Source organism: Prionailurus bengalensis, chromosome F2, assembly GCF_016509475.1.
Source record: "Prionailurus bengalensis isolate Pbe53 chromosome F2, Fcat_Pben_1.1_paternal_pri, whole genome shotgun sequence".
Classification (NCBI taxonomy): domain Eukaryota; kingdom Metazoa; phylum Chordata; class Mammalia; order Carnivora; family Felidae; genus Prionailurus; species Prionailurus bengalensis.
This window is the reverse complement of record NC_057353.1, coordinates 38,329,234-38,353,371: the sequence shown is the minus strand read 5'-3', so window position 1 is coordinate 38,353,371 and position 24,138 is coordinate 38,329,234. Positions and strand designations below refer to the sequence as shown.

General features: G+C 40.3%; 1 protein-coding gene across 2 annotated transcripts in view; it reads left to right on the top strand.

Annotated features, from left to right (window-relative positions):
- Positions 1 to 22,071: 22,071 nt before the first annotated feature.
- The window catches only part of PIP4P2 (phosphatidylinositol-4,5-bisphosphate 4-phosphatase 2), a 53,235-nt gene continuing 51,168 nt past the window's right edge, over positions 22,072 to 24,138 (top strand). The window contains exon 1 of one of the 2 annotated variants that reach the window (XM_043601345.1): positions 22,072 to 22,606. In XM_043601345.1, coding sequence (XP_043457280.1) covers positions 22,501 to 22,606 — 106 coding nt within the window. In that variant the 5' untranslated portion in view covers positions 22,072 to 22,500. The remainder of the gene's footprint in view (positions 22,607 to 24,138) is intronic. The other variant, XM_043601346.1, reaches the window with a different exon arrangement.

Here is a 24,138-nt window from a genome sequence, read left to right as displayed (position 1 = left end):
CAAGAGAAACAGCGTTTTCCGGGCTGTTTGCTTACCGGTGTGACCTTGAACAAGGGTTAGCCATCTCCTACCTGTGGCACAGATGCCACATGCCACCCCCAGTCCCTTGCTGCCCAGAGATTCTGTACGATGCATGATTTGAAGCAGATGTAGGTAGGTTCCTGGTCCGGATCTCCTGTGGAGGGAAAAATCCATGGCAAATGAAACGAGCCCATTAGCTCCGATAGAGTCAACTAAGGATGATACTTTGTTGTCATTACATGAGTAACCACTTTAGACAAAACCGTGGAAAAAGCGGAGTTTCTTTTCAGTGCCCTCCTGTCTTCCCTTCCACGTGCCCCTCCCACCTTTTGATAGTCTTTCCCACAAGCCGCAGGCAAATCAAACATTTACGCTCTTCTCTCTTTATCCAGAGTTGTTCTCTTCGCTTATACTAAGCAGATCCGGACCTCACAATTATATACCTCTACCCCATCCTCCTACCCACACCATCAAAGAAAAAAAAAAAAAGGAGGGAGAGAGAAACAGTTGCTCCTAAGCATCTCAGTCAGGTGTTGAAAACAATTGTTTATTAAACTTACTTGAGGGGCGCCTGGGTGGCGCAGTCGGTTAAGCGTCCGACTTCAGCCAGGTCACGATCTCGCGGTCCGGGAGTTCGAGCCCCGCCTCGGGCTCTGGGCTGATGGCTCAGAGCCTGGAGCCTGTTTCCGATTCTGTGTCTCCCTCTCTCTCTGCCCCTCCCCCGTTCATGCTCTGTCTCTCTCTGTCCCAAAAATAAATAAACGTTGAAAAAAAAAATTTTAAACTTACTTGAGACAAAATGAATGACCATAGTTAATAAATGCGTCTTAAGCTTTTCTAAGGTTTTCACATTTTGAGAACTATTGTTAACCTGGATATCTCCATTTGGTAGAATTTGAAGAATTTATTTAAATGAAGAGTTTCACCGTGGGTAAGGAAAATGATACATTAGGGTGGCTTCTGACCCTTCTCCTACATGTTATTTTTAATATTCTAGAATAGAGGTAAGAATATTGACAGTGATGACTTTTGAAAGTTTGATAATCAATGAAAAAAAATAACAAATCCTAATAACCTATTTTGGGTTAAGTATACTTTGGGTCAACTGAAAATATTATTTGCTGAATCTCAAGATTTGCTTCTTGGAGCACCTGAGTGGCTCCATTGGTTAAGCATTGACTTCGGCTTAGGTAATGATCTGAGTGGCTCATGAGTAAGAGCCCCGCGTAGGGCTGTGTGTTGACAGCTCAGAACCTGAAGCCTGCTTCAGATTCTATGTCTCTCTCTGCCCATCCCCTACTCACGCACTCTGTCTCTCTCTCTCTTTCTCAAATATAAATAAACATTTAAAAAACTTATTAAAAAATTTTTGCTTCTTTACTTATCTCCTTTATAAAATGAATTTGGCTTCATTTTTCTAAATGCAGAATTTTCTCCTGACGTCTCTTCCATTTTTAAAATTGTTTCCCACCAGTGTACAAGGAATTGGTATCAGAGACACTTCATTGGGTTGCTACTGTCAAAGTACTTAGTATGCTAACAGAGAATAAACAGGAAATAAAAGGTGAAAGAGAAGTTAGATTTTAGAGGAACCTGAGAGTTTGGGAATCTAAGTAATGAGGCAGAATGCATCAGAAGATAATACACAATTTTCAACATAAGTAGCAAGAGTTCAAATAGGAAACAGAGAGGGAACTGCTGTTGAAAATCAACTCCATTGTTTGTTGTGGTAATTACTCACTCCCCCCAGCCAATATGGTTAGGATAGTGCACTGGGTAATGTAATTTTCTTGGCAGGATTGTTATTGTCTCTGAAGGAATTCATGTAATGTCCTTAATCTTGTTTTAAAAAATTAGATTTTAACTTAAATCAGCATTATCTATCACGGTGGGGGAAAAATCAGATTTTGTCATTGTGATGTTTATATCAAGGAAGTCTTAAGACGTGATTAAAGTACTTTATTTCTAGCATTTTGATTATAGTCAAATTAAGTAATCAGTGGTGCCTGTTTGGAGTAGCATGGTAAATAGAATTAAGAATGAAAAGCTCTGGGAAAGGAAAAACAAAAACACATCGAATATTTCCAACACTTTACTCTCTTAGATTTTAAAGAAAAATTAATTTTATTTTGTAAACAGCTACAAATTATAATAATTTAACTTTTAAACAAAAGCTATAAATTATCAAGTAGAAAAAACAATGAAAAACTACATTTTTTTTTTTAATGTTTGTTTATTTTTGAGACAGCACTAGCAGGGAAGGGGCAGAGAGAGAGACGGAGACAGAGGATCTGATGCGGGGCTCAAACTCAGGAACTGTGAGATCATGACCTGAGCCAAAGTCAGACGCTCAACTGACTGAGCCACCCAGGCGCCCCTATATTATTTTTTAACAGTATTGAAGTTTCAGCTATAACCATTTGTCTAGTTACTACTGCTCTATTTACATATTTTCTCAGACAATTCCATTCTTTTATCCTTATATAGTGATTAATTTTTCAACATTTAAGTCATTCTTCAAATATTACATGAAACTACTTTACCATATAGTAATTATTTAACATTTATTTATTTTTAAAAACAAGATTCATGATTTTTTATCAGCTTTAATGAGGTATAATCGACAGACAAAATTTTACATATTTAAATTGCATGATGTAATGATTTGATATATGTATATATTGTGAAATGATTATCAGGTTAATGAACACATCTATCACTTCACTTATCTTTTGTGTGTGGGTGGGTGTGTGTATATGTGTGTGCGTTGAGAACACTTAAAATGCACTCTGCAAATTTCAAGTATTTAATACAGTATTACTAACTGGAGTCACCATGCTATATGTTTTATCTTTTTTTTTTAAATTTATTTATTTCGAGAGAGACAGAGACAGAGAACATGAGAGCAGGGGAGGGGTAGAGAGAGAGAGGGAAAGAGAGAGAACCTCAAGCAGACTCTGCAGTCAGTGCACAGCCTGATGTGGCGCTCTAACACACTAGCCGTGAGACGACCTAAGCTGAAACCAAGAGTCGGACACTGACCGATGACCGAGCCACCCAGGCACCCCGATCTTATTTTCTCAATTCAAGCTACTTTCTAATTTCTCCTTTGAGATTTTTGATTCATGAATCTCTTAGAATGTGACTTTTAAAAAACTTTATATTTTCATTTGATTTTAGACTCACTTAGAAGTTGCAGAAATAATAGAGTTCCCGTGTACCCTTCAGCCACTTCATGGTATTTTATCAAAAGCAAGAAAGTGCCATTGATAAAATACCATTGACCATAGATCTAATGTGTATTTCACCAGTTTTGCAAGTACTCTTTTTGTGTGTTTGTGGCATAGTTCTATGAAATTTACTCCATGTATGGGTTCATGTGACCACCACCACAATCAGGGCACAGAACTGTCAAAAAACTCCCTTGTACTGCTCCTTCCTAGGCACACACTCACCCTTACCCTAGCTCCTTCCAAACTTCTCCTCCTGGAACATGTTGTATTTCTTTTTCTACACAGCCGTTTCAGCCCTTTTATTTGTTTATATTTTAAATGTTTATTTTTGAGGGGGGGAGGGGTGGAGAAAGGGGAACCGAGGATCTGAAGCAGGCTCTGTGCTGACATCAGAGAGCCCTCTGTGGGGCTGGAACTCACAAACCAAGAGATCATGACCTGAGCCGAAGTCTGACACTCAACCAACTGAGCCACCCAGGTGCCCCTGTTTTGGACCTTTTAAATGCTCTATAATAGGGTTTTTTTTTTAGACTATACATTTTTTAAGTAATCTCTACACCCAACGTGGGGCTCAAACCTACAACACTGAGATCAAGAGTCGCTTACTCTGCTGACTTAGCCATCCAGGCACCCCTCTTTAATGCAGTTTTAATATTTTGTTAGTAAGGGTTTAGGCTCTTAGGTACTGCTTTGTGAGATTAATTTTTGTATATTTTTTGCTTCACTGGTAATGTGAAAGTAAGTTTTTCTATTGTTTCCTATCTTGTTATTGCCAGATCACACAAAATTACTGGTCTTTTTAGTTCCTTTCTCTCTTTTGTGGCTTCTATCTCTTCAACTAGTTTATTATTATTATTATTATTCTTTTCCCATCTCTTTGTCAGAGGGAAAAGCATGTCTTCCTTTATTCATGAAGAGCAATTTTCTGATTTCTTCAGATGCCTTCCACCTCCTAATAGCATTCCTGCAAAGTGTCACCCACCATTAATTAGCAGGCTCATCACAGTAAATTCCCAGACTGAATTCTGCCTGACAGAAATTCTCTCATTTTGAAAAACTTTTAAGAAAATAGTTTTGTCTGGAAAACTATACATAAATTTACAGTTAGTGGAGCAGAGATTTTAACAATTAAAAGAAAAACATGAAACATCACTAATACGAAAAAGTTACTATAAGCAGCAATGGATGGAACAGCAACTATTATAGTTATGCATGAAATTCTTATAACTGAATGATGATCCTACTTTTAAAACTTAAAATTCAGCACTGAAGTTCTGCATGGCTTAAAGATAGTAAGAGGTTGTAATCCACACTTCTAAAATTAAATATATATATATAGAATTAACCCTGGGGGAAAAAAAGTTAATTGTATTAAACATAATGCATTTTAATTATAAGAGCTATTTTCAAAAGTTGTGTTTTTAGTGATGATAAGAATCTTTATCATGTTAATGTTCCATAGGGAGAGACCAAAATAAATGATTCAAATAACAGGTAAAAAAACCTTTGGGAGAAGAGGACAAAGAAAGGGAAGGCAGCTAAGATAAATGACCAGATGCAAATAATCTCAGGGTTAGCAGTAAATGGAGGAAGAGTGGTACAAAATTGAGGTAGATGGTCAAGTGAAACACTTAATTTTCAGATTCAAGAGCAGATCATCCTAATAAAATTGAAAAAGATAGACTTTGGCAGACAATGGCTAAAAATAATTAGGCTAAAGGATTGTAATAGATACTTCCATCTGTATATGGCTTCATATGTCCCAACATGTCCAATCTCTCTATAAGGAAGGCAGTTATGTTTAAAAGCAAAGAGTGTGGGATTAGATGACTTGGGTTGAGGTTCCAGTTCTAATGCTTAAGGCTAGTAATAGGTTAAGTGAGCAACCTGATCTCTTAGGGTCTCAGCAACTGCCTCGGTAAAAGTACCTGCCTCAGTAAAATGTATAAAATGGCAGTACCTGCTTCAAGGGTTGCTTTGAGGATAAATTGGGATCATTCACATAAAGCAGTAAGGCCTCATTTAACAATATTAGCTACTGTGATTAACAAAGATAACCCACCTTATTGTTAAGAAATGTCACTTGAGGTAGAAATAAAGTATGCCAAACCCTGGCTTCCCCAGTGGGCTCAGTTTTGTATCTCTGCCATTCCTGATCAGGACAAGAAAAAGACCAAAATCCCCATTTCTACCAGGGCATGGATAGGATATCATCTGGTCTCTGATTTGAACTCTGAGCTTATAAACCTGTGTCCTCCAAGCTGTAGCCTTTCCCTATATTTGTCCATCCCTATGAATGGGTGATGCCCCCACTTGCCCCCAGCTCCTGTTTTCTGCTGCTCAGAAATCATGGCAGCCTCTCCTTAAATATAAGCCTATTCATTGATATCCAGCAGCCTGTGGAGAGCCTATGCTAGCCCCTTTCCACAGAGGTTAGATCTGTGCCTCCGATTATTGGCTTCTAACTTTTCATCAACTGGATGACTGCTTTCCTAATGTTGATTTTCAGTTCCTCCTCGATTCCCTTGCTGCTATACCTCAACAGCTAAATCAGAAGCCCTTGAGTACTGATTTGTTCTGGAACAAATTTCAGTTTTCCCTGACTATTTGGACAGTGCTAACTTGCTCCTACAGCCTGCCCTATGCTCCCATCAATTCTATTTATTCTTGCTTCTGACACCTCACCTTTCCCTTTGAAACTAATTAGTATTTCCCAGGATACATCAAAGCCAAGCTAGTCTGAGTTGTGGTATAGAAACCCGGATGGGTGCCTGGCTGGCCCTGCTGGAAGACCATGAAGCTCTTGATCTCGAGATTGTGAGTTCGAGCCCCATGTTGGGTGTAGAGATTACTAAAACTAAATAAATATAAAAGAAAAAAAAAAGCATGGACATATCTCATAAGATAAGAAATGTGGGGTTGATATCATATGGCTCAACAGTATTAACTATCCTACTTACTTCCTGCATGTATTTACTGTGAAATTAGAGTCTGTACACAAAGCATATTTTAAACTATAAATCGTAACACTATAATGATAGTGGACAGAGTTCCTCTTTTGTTGTCAGCTCTCCCTTCCTTTTCCTCTCTGGCCCTGTCTGTTTCCTTGACATGGCTAGCTACTTCATTGTATGTCTCCTCTTTCACTTTTTTTATTCCCTTATCTTCCTTCTTGTTTTTTTTCTTCCAATTTTTTATGTCTTTATTTTGACAGAGAGAGCAAGTGGGGAGGGGCAGAGAGGGAGAGAGAGAATCCCAAGCAGACTCCACACTGCCAGCCTGGGGCCCAAGGTGGAGCTTGATCCCACAAGCCGTGAGATCATGACCTAAGCCGAACCACCCAAGCACCCCTGCTTTCTTTCTTTCTTATCTTCTACTCCTTCCGCCCTCCCATTTCTCTTATACTTTTTCATCCAATCAGCTCCTGTTTCTCTCTGGGAGGCCAGTGCCTCTCTGACACTGGGTTCCACACTAGCTCCCATCTTCTACCTGATGATGAACTTCTGTGCCCTCCCAAAAGTACTTGCTCATGATGGGATGGGACAAGTCAAGGCTTGGGAGTTCATACAATGGAAATATTCATACAATTCATACAATGGAAATAAATGCTAATCTAAAAAGTGAAACTGATCTTTATGTGTTGATATGGAAAGATCTCCAAAATAAATGAGTAGGTAAAAACAAGACACAGAAAAATGCATGTAGAATTATTCAAGTTATGTAAATAAAAAAGATAGACAAGTTCTTATGTATTACATTTGGTGTGGGGAAGGCTGGAGTAAACAAATTGACACCTTTTTAAGAGACTTTTGAAAGAGTCCAGGTATTTTGACCCAGAAATTCCACTTTTAAAGTAGACATTTTATACTGAAGAAACAAATTTTATATAATTATTGCAAATTACTTATTGCAACATTTTTAGTAGCAAAATATTGGAAGTAATACTGGTGTCTAATATTAAGAAATTATGTAAATAAATCATGGAATATCCACAAAAAGATATAAAGTACAGTTATTAAAGATATATTTTTAAAATCTATTCATGACATGGGAAATATAATAACATTTTTAAACAGAAAAGAAATTTACAAAACAAAGTTTACACAAGGATTTTAATTTTGCTTATGGGTAAGATACATTTTCATAGACAAATAATGAAGCAAATGCAGGTAAATTTTTGAGTGGATATCACTGGGTAATGAGATTAACGGGGTTTCTATCGTCTTCTCTGTCCTCTGTCCATTTTCCAAGTGTAAAACTATGAAAATACATTCTTCTATAATAATAGAGAAAGTAGAAAATGTTATTAAAATAATACATTTTGGGGGGCACCTGGGTGGCTCAGTCAGTTAAGCATCTGACTTTAGCTCAGGTCATGATCTCACTGCTTGTGAGTTCAAGCCCCATGTCGGGCTCTGTGCTGACAGCTCAGAGCCTGGAGCCTGCTTCAGATTCTGTGTCTCCCTCACTCTCTGCCCCTCCCCTGCTCACACTCTCTCTCTCTCTCTCTCTCAAAAATAAACATTAAATTTTTAAAAAAATAGTAATACATTTTTTGAAAAATTTGTGGGTTACAGTTGAGCTCAGTTTTTCAGAACAGGAAGTTTCCCCCTTCCTTTTTTACCTCATGGCTCGTTTTTATCTTTATATAACTCCATCTGTCTGTCTATCTATCTATCTATCTATCTATCTATGTATCTATCTATCTATCTATCTATCTATGTATTTACCTGCCTATCTATCCATCATCTGTCTTTACTTTCCTCAGTGGAACTTTGTTTTTTTTTTTTTTTAATTTTTTTTTAAATGTTTATTTATTTTTGACAGAGAGAGAGACAGAGCGTGAGAGAGACAGAGCGTGAGCCGGGGAGGGGCAGAGGGAGAGGGAGACACAGAATCCGAAGCAGGCTCCAGGCTCTGATCTGTCAGCACAGAGCCCGACGTGGGGCTCAAACTCACAGACCGCGAGATCATGACCTGCGCTGAAGTCGGACGCTCAACCGACTGAGCCACCCAGGCGCCCCCATCAGTGGAACTTTCTAAACATGTTTGTTCTGTTTTCTCTTGTTTAGTTAATAGTCCTTATGATTATAAATGACTGCTGCCGGTCTTGTTGAGTAGACTTGGTATGTTCTAGACTTGGCATGTTGGCACATATCATTTTTCCAATAATAAGAGTATCGTTATTATAGTTCCTTACCTCTCCAAGTGTAAACTGCTTCATACAGTATTTTGTTTAAATGTAGGGCCACTCTTACATGCTTTTGAGTAATGATGAATTAGAAGGCACATTTAGCTTAGAATTTCAAATTGTGAAAGACAACCACACAACTACGTGCACTAAGAAATTCTTCTCCCAATAAGTAGTTCATATTTACTGAAATTAAACAGAGAAGTTAAATTCAGTCCTGGAAGATAAATTCTTCCTCTCGTCCAGATTGGTGTTAGTGAAAAACATTTGGAAGAGAAATCTGCTTCTCAAAGAAGCCATTCTATTTTCCCAAGAGAGAGAAGATTTGTAATCAAAATATTGGTATCTATAACAATAATTTTACTGCAATCTGTGCTCATAAATCATCTTTCATCCCTAAATACTCCTTTATTCCATTACTTGTTACTACATCTTGTCTTTCGGTTCACTGTTCTTTTACCTTATTAGTACTAGTATTTTTAGCTGAGACTAAGTACATTATTTTCTAAAGTGTGATTGCTTAAGAATTAGATGCTCCCAGGGCACCTGGGTGGCTCGGTCGGTTAAGCATCTGACTTCAGCTCAGGTCATGATCTCACAGTTCGTGAGTTCGAGCCCTGCATTGGGCTCTCTACTCTCAGCACAGAGCCTACTTCAGATCCTCTCTCTCCCTCTCTCTCTTCCCCTTCTCTCTCTCTCTCTGTCACAAATAAATATTTAAAAATAAAAAATAGTTAGATGCTCCCTTACCTGTGTTTTCATGGTGTTTTCTTCATATAACCATTAGTGCAGAAATGGTTTGATTTTCTAAGTTTTGTCACACTGGACTGCAAAGTCCAAAATTAGAAGCCACACTTTATTCATTTTTATGTCCCCACACTTAGGATAGTGCTTGTACAAAGGAAGCAATCAATAAATGATTTTTATATTGAAGAAAAAGGCAGATGATAAGAATAGCCATTTGGAGAAAACAAATCAAGCATTTGAATCTGAAACTCTAATATTATTGTAATGAAAGAATTTCAAATATTGAAAAATTTTATGTTATCTTACTGACTAATCCTGGGAAGAATTTTATGTTTTTAATCCTCTGGTTCATTTGAAATAGGAGAAATCTTGGGGCACCTGGATGGCTTAGTCAGTTAAGCATCTGACTTCAGCTCAGGTCATGATCTCACGGTTCATGAGTTCAAGCCCCACATCAGGCTCTGAGCTGACAGCTCAGAACCTGGAACCTGCTTTGGTTTTTGTGTCTTCCTCTCTCTCTGCCCCTCCCCTGCTTGCACTCTGCCTCTATCAAAAATGAATAAACATTAAAAAAAAAAGAAATAGGAGAAAACTTAAAGGTAGAAACATTTGTTTAGAGCTTATGTTTTATTTTAATCAATTTTGCCTAAATGGAAATTCATATTATTATCTTCAAGAGACATTTTCAACTTTTAGAAACAAAAAGCAAGTCACATATAAATGTAGATCTTTTTTGTATCAGCCCCACTAAAAGCTACCTTTTTATCTCTGATTATTACTCTGAGTATTTCTACCAAGGGATTATAGATTTCTTACACCATAAAAAGTATCACCTTTATTTGTATATATTTTACTTTCTTCTAGTAATTTTTTTACTTTGTGTTCATTAACACAAAGTAGTTAAGAATTTAGTTAAGAATTGAGATTTTTGTCTGCACGGCGTGATTCGTGACCAGACATAATTTAAGAGTCAACTTAGGACCATTAAGAGGATTTGCCATTGTGTTACAGTGCGGAGAAATCCTTCTGTGGAAGGTAGAATGGTGGCCCACCACATCCTAAGCCCTGGGAATATGTTACCTTACATGAAACATGGGACTTTGCAGAGGTGATTAAGTTAAGAATATTGACATGGAAAGAATTTCCATATGAATAACCACAAAGGCCCTTCTATGTGAAAGAAGGCAGGACAGGCAGAGTCAGAGACTTGAAGGGGCTGCACTGCTGGCTCTGCAGATGGAGGAAGGGGACACACAAGGGAGGTGTGCAGGTAGTCTCTGGGAGCTAGAAAAGGTGAGAAAACAGACTCTTTTCTGGAGCCTCCACTGAGGAATGCAGCATTGCTGACAGCTCAAGTTTAGCCCAGTGAGAACCATTTTGGACTTTTGAGCTCCAGAAATGTAAGATAGTAGTTTTGCATTTTTTTTAATTTGTAAGGAAAATATTACTCGCCATCCATAAAAATGGAGCTTTTGCACTCGCAACTAATGATCAAAATCCTACACTGCCCTATGTGCATGTGGTAATTTGTTACAGCAGCAAAGCAAACTGATACACTCCCCTTGTATTATTCTACATACATGATATTATTGGTAAATGAAAAGCCCCTCCCGTCATGCAGGCCAGAGACAGCTGCATGTGATCAGTCTCGCTAGTCTGACTAGTGTTCACGAGTGTGGTCAGGGTGATTGGTGACCAGTGAGAATACATAACACATAAGGCCGGTGGCAAATTGACTCAGGCAGACAAAACAAGATGCCTTCGAAAGACTCAGTGACCTGAGGCATATCCTTAACAGATGACCAAGACAGTAGTCTTGAGAGTAAATGCCCAATAAGACATGAGAAGGACAAGGCAGGAAATTGTACTCTGTTAACTCATGTACCATATATTCTAGGTTTAGCACAAAATGAGAAAGAATGTAGATAGAACTTCTATGAGCAAAAGAAGACAGTTTGCTATTTCATGGGCTATAAATTACAGAGCATATAAAGAAAGATCATATCCAGAAACAGAATATATTGAAAAATTAGACAGCCATTAAAAATATTTTCACAGACAAAATAGAAAGACAATAAACTAAGAAAAAACATTTGCCTTATTTTTTTATATGTGTTGAACTTTCAAATGCTGACTGTGAATCAAGGGGATAGGTATTTTATTCAGGCTATTGCAACAGAGAGAATATCCAAAGGCAGTGTTTCCTGGAAAATGGGAAACAAGAGATATTTTATATAGCAAAGAAACAAATTGGCAGAGTCCCAGTTACAAGTTTGGTAAGCAATCAGGCAATCTTTCAGAAAAAGCGCGCGCATGCGTGTGTGGGGGGGGGAGGGAGGGGGAGAAAGAGAGAGGGAGAGAGAGAGAGAGAGAGAGAGAGAGGAGTGGGGAGAGAGAGATAGGGAGAGAGAGAGATAGGGAGAGAGAGAAAGAGGGAAAGAAAGAGAGATAGGGAGACAGAAAAAAAAGAGTGGGGGCGTAGGAAGAGAGATTTGGCCTGTTCTAGTCCATTACATCCTGTTCTTGGAGTTGTTAACTCAAAGAAGGAATTTAGAGGGATGGATTAGTCTCTCAGTACCAGGGAGCACCAGGGTCCGTGTACCTTCAGAGAAGAAAATTTTACATTTCTCCACACAGGCAAAAGACAAGTATATTTGCCTATCTGAAGATAAAGAAATTCTTTATAACTCTTTCTATGTATTTCTTGATCAGGGAAAACACCCCCTGCTGTAATAAATAAACTCTGAAATCTCAGTGGCTTAACACAGTAAAGCGCATTTCTCACAAAACTCCAAATCCAGTGTTCTTGGTGGGTAGCTCTCCTGTACATAGTGATTAGTGTCTCGAGATCCTTCTTTCTGGTACCATTTTCAACAATGTGACTCCCACGGTCTCCTTGGGGGTCATTCCCTGCCATCTCTCTTAGAGGAAAAAAGAGGGTTGCAGGATCATGAAAGGAATGTTTTTATGGGCCAGGCTAAAAGTACCTCTGTAATCTTCCATTGGCCAGAATTTGGACATATAACTATTGTTAAGTGTAAGGATGGCTGGGAAATGTGGTTTAGCTGGGTTTTTAGAAGGAGAAAGGAATGGCTTTTGTGGATCAATAAAATTTTAAATTAAACTTATAAATAAAAATTTTAAGTGATAATAAAAAAGGTGAACTTCCCAGTGGAAAAGTGGTCAATACCAAGGACTACTAAAAATATTCAAGAATATTAAGAATCATTAAGGATAAAGTTAAATAAGTCACAAAAAATCTACTTTTCATATTAAGCTGTCAATATTAAAAATAATGGTCCATGTTATTTTCCTAAGCTACTGAGAAATGGAGAGTCTCCGTCACTACAAGTGAGGGTATAAAATGGTTCCAAGTTCCAGAGGGCGATTGGCAATATATGCCCCCAAATTTTTACATGTGCATAGTCTCTGATCTGGCCTTCCATTAAAAAAAACTTATCATAAATAAATCTCAGAAAAGTGTTCAAAGATTGACTGAAGTCATCCTTGACTTCTGTTTTACTTTCACGGTATATCCAAAATCTGACTCCTTTTTTCCACCTTTAGTCCTTCTATCTTTCTTACCTACAGTCCAATTTTAACACAAGCAGCCATTGTGATTCTTTTAAAACCTGTGTCGTTCCTCTACCCTAAAAGCCCCCAAGAGCTCCAAACTTTTCTCATCTCAGAGGAAAAGCCAAACCGGCTGCATATGATCTGCCACACCCAGGTCAATGGCAAACTTCTCTGATCTCATCTTTTACTCCCCCACCTCACCCCCACTCCCCAGCTCACTTTGCTCAGGCCACACAGGCTTCCTTGCCATTCCTGCACGTGTCAAGTGTGTTCCCTCCTCGGGACCTTGCCGTTCACTGTCCCTGTCTCTGCTCAGACATCAGGGAAGCCTACCAAATTCCTCCATGCAAGAAAGCAATGTGCCCCCTCTACCTCTCTCTCTCCTATTTCCCCTTACACTGCTTGATTTCTCCCCATCACATTTATCACCACCTGATATATTACATATCCTTGTTCACCTGAGTGTTACTGGTCTTCAGTTGTAATGAGGTCAGGGGTTTTGTAACTCCTAGAAGAGTGCCTGGCACATGGAAGGCATTCAGTAAGTGTTTGTTGAATGAGTGAATAAAATATTGCAAAATTTCTGAAACATTAAAAAATAGGGGACTGGTTAAATAAACTGGATGGTGCACTTGAGGGTCAGACAGACCCTCTGTCTGACCTTCTGCTAAGACAGAATCGAAAGCCTAGACGTGCAGAAAATAAAACTAGAATGTGTTTTGTATCTCCTAGGAGGAAATTCTGGGAATACCAATTTCTAAAGAGGTAACAGTTACTTTTCTTACCCAACTGGTTTCTGAAACCATAGGAAAAGGAAGTTTCTCATCATAAAACGTGTTTTTGCGTTTATCGACTGCTCCTCTGGTCTCAAATAGGTTTCTCTGTGAAAATGGGTGTTTCCAAGGGCAAAGAGGATTTTTAAAAAGCAATCTTATTCTTTGCAGATTGTATTAGTGTGCTGGAGTGTCCATAGGAAAATGCCTGCAGACTGCTTGGTTTAAAGAGCAGAAATGTATTTCCTCACGGTTCTGAAAGATGGGAAGTCCAAGATCAAGGTCCAACAGGGCTGCGTTTTTGATGAGGACACTCTTTCTGGCTTGCAGATGGCTGTCTTCTCACTATGTCCTCAGTTGGTCTCTCCTCAGTGCAGATTCATCAAAAGGGAGAGGCTGAGACAGAGCAAGCACGTGTGCGTGAGCACAAGCTCAGGTATCAGACCATCAAACCTATTGGATTAGGGCCTCACTGTTATGACCTCATTTAACCTTAATTACCTCTTAAATGCTGTATCTCATCTTTGTAGTCACAGCATTTAGTACAAGATACTTGTACTTATTCGTCAAAAATGTTTTAGTCAAGGAAAGCTTGAATTTGGGGCAGCAGTCATATATATTTCTCTATCTCTGTATCTCTGTATCTATCCATCTATCAATCATCTATCCATCTATCCAACTTACTAAACAAATGTAACTCAGTGAGGTACAAATAAGAAATGGTTAGGGGCGCCTGGGTGGCGCAGTCGGTTGAGCGTCCGACTTCAGCCAGGTCACGATCTCGCACTCCGTGAGTTCGAGCCCCGCGTCGGGCTCTGGGCTGATGGCTCAGAGTCTGGAGCCTGTTTCCGATTCTGTGTCTCCCTCTCTCTCTGCCCCTCCCCCGTTCATGCTCTGTCTCTCTCTGTCCCCCCCAAAAAATAAATAAACGTTGAAAAAAAATTAAAAAAAAAAAACAAAAAAACAAATAAGAAATGGTTATAGTCTCCTCCAAATACTGCCCTTAAAACAGTCATTTTAAATCCCGCCCCCCCCCACACACCCCCACCTCCTGTCACAGATATCTTGTCACATCTGTAGGTTCTATAACTTCTTGGTCAATTTCAGTGATTAAAAATCCATTCAGTCTAGAACTCCAATTTCATATCCAAATAAAAGATTTCTTTTTTCTGTCATCTGCTAGCATGGCGGTTTGAAGGACTGGAAATGGGGAGATGGTATGGCCTTCTCTTTACCTTTTTCCCATTTTCTACCTTGGAGGGAAGAGTGTAGTTTACTTCTGGGCTGTAGGTCCTTCCTGCCTTTTCTGGTTCCTAGCTTCTCCAGGGAGTGGACACGGGGAAGAGCCAGAAGGATAAAAGGGGCCATCATCGTCATCTTCCTCAGGCTGTTTGGCACTCACTGTTGGACCAACACCACCCTGCCATTGGCAATGGTCTCTCCATAGCAGGTATTCAGATACTGGATTTCCAGAGGAGGCACAAATAGGAGTTCTTTAGGGGCCTTCCCAGTCCACAGTGTCTCGTTTAAATTTTTCCAACTCTCCTCAGCTCTTGCACTAAGTGGCATACTCCTGAACTTTTGTTTTTATTGCCGGGGGACTTTTTTTGCCCAGGAGTTAGTTTTGTGTGTGTTGGTGTGAACATGATGGCACAAGCCCAGCTTTGTGGTACTCACTTGGCCTACCAGAAACTCACATTCTCATCAAAGCAGAAGTGATAGCTGGGCTACACCACAAGCCTTCCTGTTTCTCTTACTGACATTCACCAATTCCTTTTTTCCTGTTCGCGTAGACTTTAGGAAGATGGACTGGCCTGTGTCCTAATTTGAGGTATGAGTAGAAAACGGAGTGCAGGCACCCCCAGACTTTGCAAGTAATTCTCTTACAGCCTTTCTCACTTGGCCTTTTGGAAACGGGTAGGGAAAAGCCACAGTAGAACTTTGTTAAGCCAACAATTTATGACTCCAGGGATTCTCATTTTTTCTCCTCCTTCTCTGGCTTATATGATTTGGGATAATTGTGGTTATTGAGGGGCCAGTGCTGCTGATTTAGTATGTGCAAATACTTACTGCTTCTTTAACTTCAGCTTTGGACTCTGGCTGTCAGTTTTGGGTCAACAGGGAAAGTTCTACATAAGTTCAGGTCACATATCCTCTCTTGAACTTCATTTCACTCTTCTCTTTTGGAGGGTGCTTATAAACCTTGTGTCTTATTTTATGCATATTAGCATACTATGAGATGCAGGACAGCTATCCCCCATTTTGCTGATGAAACTGAGATAGTGACAGGCAATCCAGGACAAATTAACTGAAAACTCTTCTGTGACCACAGTCAAGCCTGCACCCCTCCTCGACTGTGTCTGCAAAACATAGTACGTTTTCAACTCTGGAACATGGCATTGTTCTTTCGGGCTTACAAGTTTGTCTGCTGGAGAAGCGAACAAAAACCCTTGGAGCTGAAGGCAAACCTCTTTACCCTAGACATGGTGGAGTACCCATCCTTCAAGGTTCCCTCACCTAACACCCAGGTTCCTGCCTTCCCAAGCCCCACAGTGATGAAGGGGCACTGATATTTCATTCTGCATGTGAAATATAAATCCCTGTTTCCTTGGACCTGACAGTGTTCCTCAACGTTTCTTTAATAGGAATTTCCAAAGGACCTGGGAACCTTTATGCTTAAATACAACCCCTTCAGGCCTGCTGAGATGCTCCAGAGTTCTTGCATTGAGCATGCAGGCTACACACTGAGATGCTACCCTCTGTAACTATAAGTTAAGTATAAATGAATTAGTGAGTTAAAAATATAAACAGGGGTGCCGGGCTGGCTTAGTTAGTAGAACATGCAACTCCTGATTTCAGGGTCATGAGTTCAAGTCCCACACTGGGCATGATGCCTACTTAAAAATATATATACATATAAATATATATGTATATATACACATATAAATATAAACATATAAAAATATATATTTTTATATTTATATATACATATAAATATATACATATATACACACATATATATTTATGTGTGTGTATATATATGTATGTGTATATATATGTATATGTATATTTATATATACACATATAAACATACTCAGGGGCACCTGGCTGGCTGAGTCAGTGTAGCCTGCAACTCTTGATCTTGGGTTATGAGTTCAAGCCCCATGTTGGGCCTCGGGGTTACTTAAAAAAAAAAAAAAACAATAAACATGGGGCGCCTGGGTGGCGCAGTCGGTTAAGCGTCCGACTTCAGCCAGGTCACGATCTTGCGGTCCGTGAGTTCGAGCCCCGCGTCAGGCTCTGGGCTGATGGCTCAGAGTCTGGAGCCTGTTTCCGATTCTGTGTCTCCCTCTCTCTCTGCCCCTCCCCCGTTCATGCTCTGTCTCTCTCTGTCCCAAAAAAATAAATAAACGTTGAAAAAAAAAAACAATAAACAAACAAGCAAAAACATATATGTGTGTGTGTGTATGTGTGTGTATGGATTAAACATATATATATGGATTAAACATATATATATGTGTATATATATATGTGTATATATATGTATATGTGTGTGTGTGTGTGTGTATATATATATATATATGTATATATATATATATACGGATTTCCAGAGAAGGCCCAAATGTAAGTTCTTTAGGGGCCTTCCCCATCTCAGTGTCTTGTTTAAATTTATATATATTGTACTCCTAGTATATACAAGACCATTGTACTCCTAGCTTAGTTCAGTGATGCTTATCCCCTGGTTTCCCTTCTAATAGAGTTAAAAAGGGAGAGCAGTAAAAAAAAAAAAAAAAAAAGCTTGTATTTATAGCAAATCTATGTGCCAAGCACTGATAGTTATTTATATTCCATACATTTTCTCATCCAATCATCATAAATACCCTATGAGTTGGTATTATTTTCTTTGTTTTATAGACTAATTCAACAAAAGAGGTATAGAGAAGTTAAATTAACTGAACTAAGATCACTATTTAGAGGTACTGAATTCAAATTATATACAATCATATTGAAATATAATTGATGTCCAAGCCCGCCCCCCCCCCCAGCACAGAGGAGAAAGATGGAGACATCAAGGTGACCAAGTGGAGGTAGCATGTTGTTATGCGCCAAGGAGAAAAATTATAATCCTTACAATAACATATTTAATATGAATATGCTTTACATTGCATAGATATTAATAAAACATATTTCTTAGATGGACTTTAACGTTTCAAATTAAACTTCTTCCCCAAAACATGATGTTTCTTGAGGAACTCTCCTTTGCCTTTCTCACTGCTTTTCTTATGTCAAATACTGTTTTAGCTGTGTTGGGTCATTATACAGTGACCTCCATGCATTCATGCCCCTCTGCATGTGACACTGCCACACTTCCCATCAAGAGACTGAATTTATCCCTCTGCTCGCTTGAATGCGGGCTGGCCTTATGACTTGCTCTGACCAGTAAAGAGTGGTAGATGGGGCGCCTGGGTGGCGCAGTCGGTTAGGCGTCCGACTTCGGCCAGGTCACGATCTCGCGGTCCGGGAGTTCGAGCCCCGCGTCAGGCTCTGGGCTGATGGCTCAGAGCCTGGAGCCTGTTTCCGATTCTGTGTCTCCCTCTCACTCTGCCCCTCCCCTGTTCATGCTCTGTCTCTCTCTGTCCCAAAAATAAATAAACGTTGAAAAAAAAAAATTAAAAAAAAAAAAAAGAGTGGTAGAAACAAGCTTGTACCTGTTCCAAAATTGGGACCCATGAGGCCTTGGCAGCATCTGCCTCTGCCCTGTGGGAGCGCTATTCTGAGAGTGAGTTCAACAAAGGTGCCCAGGATGAAAGCGAGTTTGGAGAGCGAGGATCAGCCAATCCAGCTTTCTCAGCTGAGTGCAGTCACCAGCGCAACCACCAGGTGAATGCACCTTTCTGAAAAATAACGCATTGTTATTTCAGTCTCTAAGTTTTAGGATGCTGGATTCTTCCAAAGCAATAATAGGTTAACCAGACAAAGTGGGATGGACCGGAAGTACAAAGTAATAGATTAATTCAACAGGAATGAGTAGCTAAAGTACAAAGCAATAGATAAATGTAAGAGAAATTAGTATTGTTCCAACAAAACCCAAAGCACATGGCAGTCTTCAGGCCAGGCAGCGGGTGAATGCTGGAAGGGGCAGAGATGAGACTGTCGGTGAAAGCTAGAAAAGCAGGGAGGAGATTGCTCCTGGAGACCAGAGGGCAGAAAGTAGACCAATTAACTCTTGTCTGTGGTACCTTGTAAGGTAGTAAACATACCTAATGAATTTGTTGATCTCACTAATGTCATTTCCATGTAGAACACAGAAAGTAACAATTAGCTTCTTTTAGCTCTCTTTGATGGGAGGTGGCATTTTCTATCGCTGCCGTAAAAAATTACAACAAACTCAACAGCTCAAACAGGATACATGTATCATTTTACAGTTCTGTTGAAATCCAGAGGCAGTAAAAATTAAAACCAGATGAGTAAAATAGTATTTAGCTAGAGTTTATTGTGCACAAAAGAATAGCTCATGAACTAGGTCTTCAAATCCAACACTGAGATGAAGCTTAGAGGCAGGATGTCATAGGATGGCTTATAAAGTGAAAATGAGGAAGTTGTTTAATCTTTACAATGACTGACGATCATAATAGGGGTTGATCATGAAGAGAGGCCTCTGAGCCTCTAACTTTCTTTGGACAGGAAGCAGGAGGCAGGCTGAGGGAGATACAAGAATATGGTAGAAATGACATTTTTTGAGACGCAGAGCCTAGATCTGGAAAAGGTGCCATAGCTTCCACAGTCACCCTCTCACCCCTCAAATACTGCTGAGACTACCAGGTATATGAAGAAGCCTGGAATGACGGACTTTGAAGAGCTGAAGAGAGACAACCCGCCCCCACCCCCCCACCCCCATCCAAGCTGACTCAGTTGAGCTAGCCCCTAGCCAATCTGCCAGATGAATGCAGCTTCCTGAATACAAGCCCAGGCAAGACCAATAGAATAACCACACAACTACCTATAGAGTCATGAAAAATAACAAATCATGTTGTTTTAAACCACTGGATTTGGGTATGGTAGGTTGCTCAGTAGTAGGTAACTAAAATTGTAGTGTAAGTAGCTTCAGTAAGTAGTAAGATACAGCTTTTACTAGCTCACACATTATCTGTTTATATTGTATTTGTATCTCAAAAGACACATTACCTCATTTCCTGAGTAGAGATGGAAAAATATTATCATCATAAACTGCCTTGGATTGATAAGAATTATTTAATGTTTATTGAGTAACCATAAACTATAGTATTATTTTTAAACTAGAATGAAGTGATACTCACCTAATAAAAGTGTTTTGTTTGTTTGTTTTTGTTTACTTTTTATGAAACTTCGCATTGCTGCAAATATACTCTTGGTTTACCCTCTACTTTGTATAGTGTGAGAAGAGTGATTTCCACTAGCTGTGTCACCCTCTAATGAATTCTGAAATAGATAAAGCAGCCATATAAAGAAGGAAAGAAGGAAAGAAAGAAAGAAAGAAAGAAAGAAAGAAAGAAAGAAAGAAAGAAAGAAAAAGAAAGAAAGAAAGAAAGAAAGAAAGAAAGAAAGAAAGAAAGAAAGAAAGGAAGAAACCTTTTTACCTGGACAATAAAGGGACCCTAGTTGAAGAGATAATAATGGGACAGTAAAAACGGTGGTCAGATGGCAACGCTGTCATCTTCATCAAAAAAATCACAAGAGGGGCGCCTGGGTGGCTCAGTCGGTTAGGCGGCCGACTTGGGCTCAGGTCACGATCTCGCGGTCCGTGAGTTCGAGCCCCGCGTCGGGCTCTGTGCTGACAGCTCAGAGCCTGGAGCCTGTTTCGGATTCTGTGTCTCCCTCTCTCTGACCCTCCCCCATTCATGCTCTGTCTCTCTCTGTCTCAAAAATAAATAAACGTTAAAAAAAAAAAATTTAAAAAAAAAATCACAAGATGCTCCATGTTTTTTCCGCTAACAATTTGCTTTAATAAGATTCTGGCATTGTGGAGGATTTACTCATACACTCGTTTGCTTATTTATTTGGCAAATATTTATCGAGTGCTTCTTAATGAACCAGGCATTGTGTTAGATACTGGAGATACAAGAGTTAATGAGACAGTTATGGTTTCTGACTCACAAAGTCAGTGGGGAATAAGGGGGAGGTGGGTAATAGAAACTTAAATACACTGTTACAATCCAGTGTGATAGGCCCCAGGACAGGACGCTAGAGTAATAGGATTTTGTTGATTCTTCTTAAAAGTTTCTTTAACTCAATAGCTTCTTTCACTGCACTGTAAAACAAAAACAAAAACAAAAACAAACCAAAAAGCCTGCCATTCATTTTTGTAAAATGTTCATTTTTGCAGGGAGCGCTACATCTTGACCTCTCACTTTTCAGGTTTCTGGAGATCTATAAATGCCCTTGGATTACATCATATGGGGATCCTTATATTGTGTTGGGTCCTGATACTACTGACCCATAAAAGATGCTGCATAATAGAAAGCATTATTCTTTGATTTTCCCTTAGGATTTCCAGCTGATGCCTAAATGGATTTTTTGGAAGAAAGAGTATCTTCAGAGAGCAAAATGAAGACCCTTCTTAATGTAACATGAGAAGCAGTTTCAAATTTCTAAAGCCAGCTTTTCCTCCTGACCCTTTAAATCTACAGCTGGGACTACCAGCCTCATTTTTTATTTGTTTTCAACTGTGTTCCCACACAGACATCTGGAGGATAAAGACCATTGCCCCGTGTATTCACCTTTGTAGACCCAGGAAGCACATAATATGTGTTTGTTGAATGGCTCCAAGAATTACTGCAGAAAAATTATCTTTTGATAATTTCTTATTGCGTTTCTGTCTGGCATACTCAAAACGTTGATTTTTAAGCCACTTTAGCCAAGCACCAAAATAGGAGAAGAAAAAAACAAGAAAGCATGCCGGTAACTATGCCTAGCTTTTTTTTTTTTTTTTCGTACTCTCTTTTACATGTGAAAGATCATTGTAAAACGCTAGCTCAAGAAAAGTAGTTTTTAATTGCTTTACATTATTCATAAGCTTCATTATTGTATAAGGTGTCAGGGACAATATGGTCCAAAAACAAAACTATGAGGGCAACGTATTTTGTCAAGTTAAACTTGTAAAAGCCAGCACACTATGCATCATTTCAGTAAGATACCGTTAGGAGAGTGCCAAACAGATACGAGAAAACAAGGACAAGCAAGGAATGCACCACTCCTGCAGAAATTTACTTCGTCCTAGACAACAGATACTGAAAAGTGATTTTCCAACAAAAGCAGCAGCAGCCCTCAAGAAGGAATTGATAACCCTAGGAGTAAGCTTTCTTCCCTTAACTGCTGCAAAGTTGGACGGCACAGAATCCCTCCTCCTCCCCCCGCCCCCGCCCCCATCTTGGAGCTGAACTTGAGATCCGTGTTTGCTGTAGTTTTTCCGCAGTCAAGGCCTTTTCTCTTACCCCCTTTCAGGTTGCTCTTTACCCTTCTTCCTCTTCTTAGCTAAGGAAACGTAAAGTACAAAGAGAGAAGAGTTGCAGCCCCTTTTTCTCGCCTCCCCCGCCCGCCCCTCTTTCGGTGGCTCCGCACCTTCCCTTCCCCGCCTTCCGGGGGCAGCCCTACTGTGTTCCCTGGCTCCCGCTCCTCCCCTTCTCCACTCCTCCCCTCCGCCCCTCTCCAGGGCTCCTTCTTTCTCGCTCCCCTCCCCTCCCCCAGGCTGGCTTCCCAGCGCGCTTCCCTTCCCCCGCCTCTCGGTCCCGCACCCTCCCCTCCCCCCGCCTCCTGCCTTGTGACACAGCCCGGGTCCTCCCGGAGGCGGCGGCAGCAGCAGAAGCAGCGGCAGCGGCAGCAGCAGCAGCAGCAGCGGCAGCGGCCGCGGCAGTAGCCACCACCTCCGCGGGCGCCGCAGCCCCCGGCTCAGCCTCCCCCCGGCCCCGCCGCCGCCGCAGTCATGGCTGCTGACGGGGTGGACGAACGCTCGCCGCTGCTGTCAGCATCCCACTCGGGGAATGTCACTCCCACGGCCCCGCCGTACTTACAGGAAAGCAGCCCCAGAGGTAAGGCCAGCATAGACCTTTCTACTTCGTAAGGAAAAGCCTAGAATGTGAAAGACCAGGGAGCTGTAGCTCCGAGGCGGAGGCGAGCCTCTCACTTGGGCTGGGAGAGAGGGATGCTGACTGTGCCTTCCCAAGCCCGAACCTGCTTGGCTGGGAGCTTCCCCGCAGGGCTTTTGGTGGGGTGGGGTGGGGTGTGAGTGTGTGTGTGTGTGTGAACGCGCGCGTGTGTGTATTTCACCGCTTCTCACCCGCTGGGTGTGTGTGGGGAGTGTGTGGTGCGTGTGTGTGTGTGTGTGTGTGTGTGTGTGTGTGTGTGTGGCGCGCGTCCGTCCGCGTGTGTATTTCACCACTTCTTGCCCAGGGGTACAGGATGTGACATGAATTTCCCAAGCTGGGCTTTACTGTTTTAGAACAGCCCCTAAGTGCAGCTGGAGGAGGTGCAAATCTTTCACAATCATTCACAAATCCTTTCAGGTTGCTGAGAAACCCCTAGTACTGCTCACCTTGGGATCTGTCCTTGAAAGGGCTTAGCTTGAAAAATGTGCATCTCCTCCTGTTCCCCCACCAGTGCTCTGTTCAATCAGGGAATTGTCTCCCCAAAAGGAATAGAATTAATCAATATTCTTAATATGTCTGAAATTCCTGCCCTTCCCTGTTACTCCTCTTAGTAAGGAGTATGTGTTAGCTTTAATGGTGAATGATGAAGAATAGAAAGGAAGATGTACTATTTTTTATGCATGTCTGGGTGAGATTGAAATGAACTTACTTCTAAAAGTAACCCAAGTTAATCCTGCATGTATTTCTATTTATTTACTGCTCAGGATGGAATCAGAAACAATTTGATAGCGGTGGGATCTGAAGAAAGAAGTGTGTGGGTGGGGGGAGGTGTTTAGCAAACTCTTCAAAGATCTTTGTTCTAAGCCTTGTAGTCGAGTTCTATAGTAGAAAGAAGGTGGAGTCAGGACTTATAGAAAATGGAAGACAAGACTTTAAAAAACGACTTAGAGTAATGAATGGTCAAATATGGCACTTGCCAACGTAGCTTAAGTGCATCTCTCTTTTTGGCTGAATTTGAGAGGAGTTTAAAAACCCAAGGAGACAGATGTTAATGCCTTTGAAAATATGGGCAGATCATGTTTCTTGTAACACAACTTTTTCTAAGTTCAAGTCTGGAATTGGAGCGGTTGTGGAGCAGGTTCAACTTGTTTAGTGTTTAAAATCTCCACTTAATGAATTACAACAATCTAGATCTTAATCTGCACTTAACAAGAAGCAGGACAGAGGAAAAAGACGTTCAGCTGTGAATAATTCAGTGTGATCAATGAGTTAAGAAATAAGGTGCAAAATGGGGCAGAGACTCACCTACAGAAAAACCACAAGTCATGTTTGTAGGTCCATGGTAAACTTGCATCAGAGGATACCAGTTGGGGGAATTTCCTTTAATGCACAAATTTGATATTAATATTTTACTCTTAACCTAAATTGGGTGGTCTAGAAGAAGTTTAACCACCTATAAATGAATGTTTCATCAA